General features: G+C 49.6%; 1 protein-coding gene across 2 annotated transcripts in view; it reads right to left on the bottom strand.

The window, feature by feature from the left end:
- LOC113817916 (uncharacterized) overlaps window positions 1-2,144 on the bottom strand; it is a 244,861-nt gene extending 242,717 nt beyond the window's left edge. For both annotated transcript variants that reach the window (XM_070122877.1, XM_070122887.1), the window contains exon 1: window positions 1-2,144. This exon is cut by the window's left edge and continues 374 nt beyond it. In XM_070122877.1, the coding sequence (XP_069978978.1) occupies window positions 1-1,226 (1,226 nt within the window). In that variant the 5' untranslated portion in view covers window positions 1,227-2,144.
- Between the last annotated feature and the right edge of the window lie 356 nt (window positions 2,145-2,500).

Below are 2,500 nucleotides of genomic sequence, written 5' to 3'. Positions count from 1 at the left end.
GGCGAGCGATGCGCGCCCTTTTTCGTGAGTGTGGGGGACGTTAAAGCGGGGCGGTATGGGGATTCGTTGAGCCGTGAATCACGTCTCATATCCCGGGTGTAAATTAGTTTGGATGGCGCTTTTCGCTGCCGAGATTTTCTGGAAGTTTTCGCGTTCGTGTAATGATAAAAATTGGACGCCGCTGCCGCTTTTATATGGAGTCCTTCCCTTGCATCCTCACGCGTTTCATCCGAGTCGAGATTAAGCTTTATCTTGTCTCTATGGTTCCCAAACGCTTGGGTGCCGGGAAGGAATGGCCAGAGATTTTCATCCTGGAGGTTCTGTGACTTCTGGCCGCTTTGGGATGACCAGATATTGGGTCGGTCCCCGCCATGCAGACCCTTGGGACTGAATTTTACATCCTCTCCGAGATGGTTTGAATTCAGTCTGTTGTGCGGGTTTGTTCCGGCCGACGCTTTCCCTCTGAATCCATCACTGTCGATAAACGTGTGTCGGGGCGCCTCGAGACGGTCTGACGAGGTGACATACTTGCCTCTACTGCCGTAACTTTTCCCCGAAGGATATTTATACATAGCATAATGGCAGGGTACACACTCTTCCCCACTATCTAATTCCCCCACTAATGAATGAGTCAGCGGCGATGCTATAGGTCCACTTTCTCCCCACTGCTGACGAGAGCCTGCGAAGGATGTCTGGTCCCGAGGATGAGGCTCCAGCACGGGAAGAGAGGAGGACGTGGAGGGCCCGCCTGCATTCGCTTGGGCGGCCGTTCGATGGGAAGTAGACCACACATCTGCTGGGTTTCTGGTGACCGCGTTTGACACCGCACTCGGGCCTGTCTGCTTGGAGTTGGTTTCGTGTGAGGGCGGGCGAGGGGGCGAGGAGGCCTGGGCATGGTGCGTCCTCGACGACACATGGCTTTGTTGTGGGCGGAAATTGTGGTCCCTGCCAAAGTGAACGTCTTGAGCAACTGGTACAGCCAACGAGGGGCTTGTCGCGACCCCGACCACTGCCTTCACACCCGGGGACAAAGCGAGCATCAAGAAAAACAACGCCGCGAGCGTCAGAGAGAAACAGGAGGTTCGAGCGCTTACTGTTGTCCGCAAGGATCTTGCAAGAAAGTATTCCACTCCCGGGCTGATGGTGGGGGTAGCAGGTGGCTGCACAGCACCCCCGCGAGGGTACCGGAGCCCCTGGGGCGGCAGTGTGAGGCGCCTTCCAGTCATACATGTATGGTCCCAGTACTGGCTTTGAACACAACGAATTTGTGTCTGTGCTGGAGTTGCTCAGGGAGCCACAGAGAAGTCAGCTAAGACAGCATCACCACTGTTTCCTCCGTGGCTGCACCGAAAGTTTTTCTTGGCCTATTTTGGCCATGCATGAGGTACCAAACTAATGATATTCATTAACAATTAGCCAAACCACAATATTTCACCAGCTTCAGGGCACTTGCAAAATGAGAGTCTGGTATCAACACGGAGACCAACTATTACACTGCATGTTATTTCCAGGCATCTTGGTTCTATCAATATTTGGTTAGTATTACGATTTACTAAAACAACAATTAATCGTCTTTATATTCCTGTTGGTCATTTATTATTCTTGTAAACACTCTTCGCCTCCCCAGTTATCAAAATATAATTCTCTGGACACTAAATTGGCACAAACTTTATTCATTCAAATAACAATACATACGTTAATGATAACTAATCTCTTTCAGTTTATGTATTTTCCTAAAGAACTGGTGATTTAAAAATTATTTCCTTAGGGCATCTACCACTGTTTGATATTTCATAGCAATGATATGATAATGTCTCGCTCTCTTCCATCCTTTATATTGATATATTTTGATCAGTCTGTCTTCACCCGCTTATCTTTATATCTTTTTCTCCGGCTCCCTTATCTCAAATCACACTGACATTAGACTGGCAGTTAATTTCCACGATTTTCTTTGTTTTTCCTATTTTCCCGTTATCACCAGGAGGCAAAACTTCGCGACGGCTCTATCCACGGGCGAGGGAACTGGCGCTGTTCACGTATTCGCTTAAAACTCAAGGGATGAAGGAGAGACAGAAGCAGGAGAGCGAGAGGAGGACAATCGTCAGACTACAAGGGGGAAGGGCGAGCGAGCGACAGTCCGTTCACCACAACGTACCAAGGTATACTACTGGCAAATCAATGGCCGAGGCAACTCGTCCGCCCGCAAGATGCCGGCCGTCTCTAGCTGCTCCAACCTCCTCTTCCTCCTCTTCCTCCTCCTCCGTCTCCTCCTGCTCTTCCTCTTCCTCCTATTTCTACTTATCCTTCTCTCTCGCCATCGTCCTTTGTCTCCGCGTACGTGATGGACAGTGAGGATTGTCCGAGGCCGATAAAGGGATTTGTTGTTCTATTTCATCTTCGTTGTGCTTGCGTCCCTTTCGAGAGGGTTTTCGAACGTTGCTTCATAGTTCGAAAGTTCAGGCAGATATAGCGGAATTTTATACCACGTGCATGCTACATG

Source organism: Penaeus vannamei, chromosome 1 (assembly GCF_042767895.1).
Source record: "Penaeus vannamei isolate JL-2024 chromosome 1, ASM4276789v1, whole genome shotgun sequence".
In the NCBI taxonomy this organism is placed as follows: domain Eukaryota; kingdom Metazoa; phylum Arthropoda; class Malacostraca; order Decapoda; family Penaeidae; genus Penaeus; species Penaeus vannamei.
Note: the sequence above shows the minus strand (reverse complement) of the source record. Positions and strands in the feature narration are given on the sequence as shown.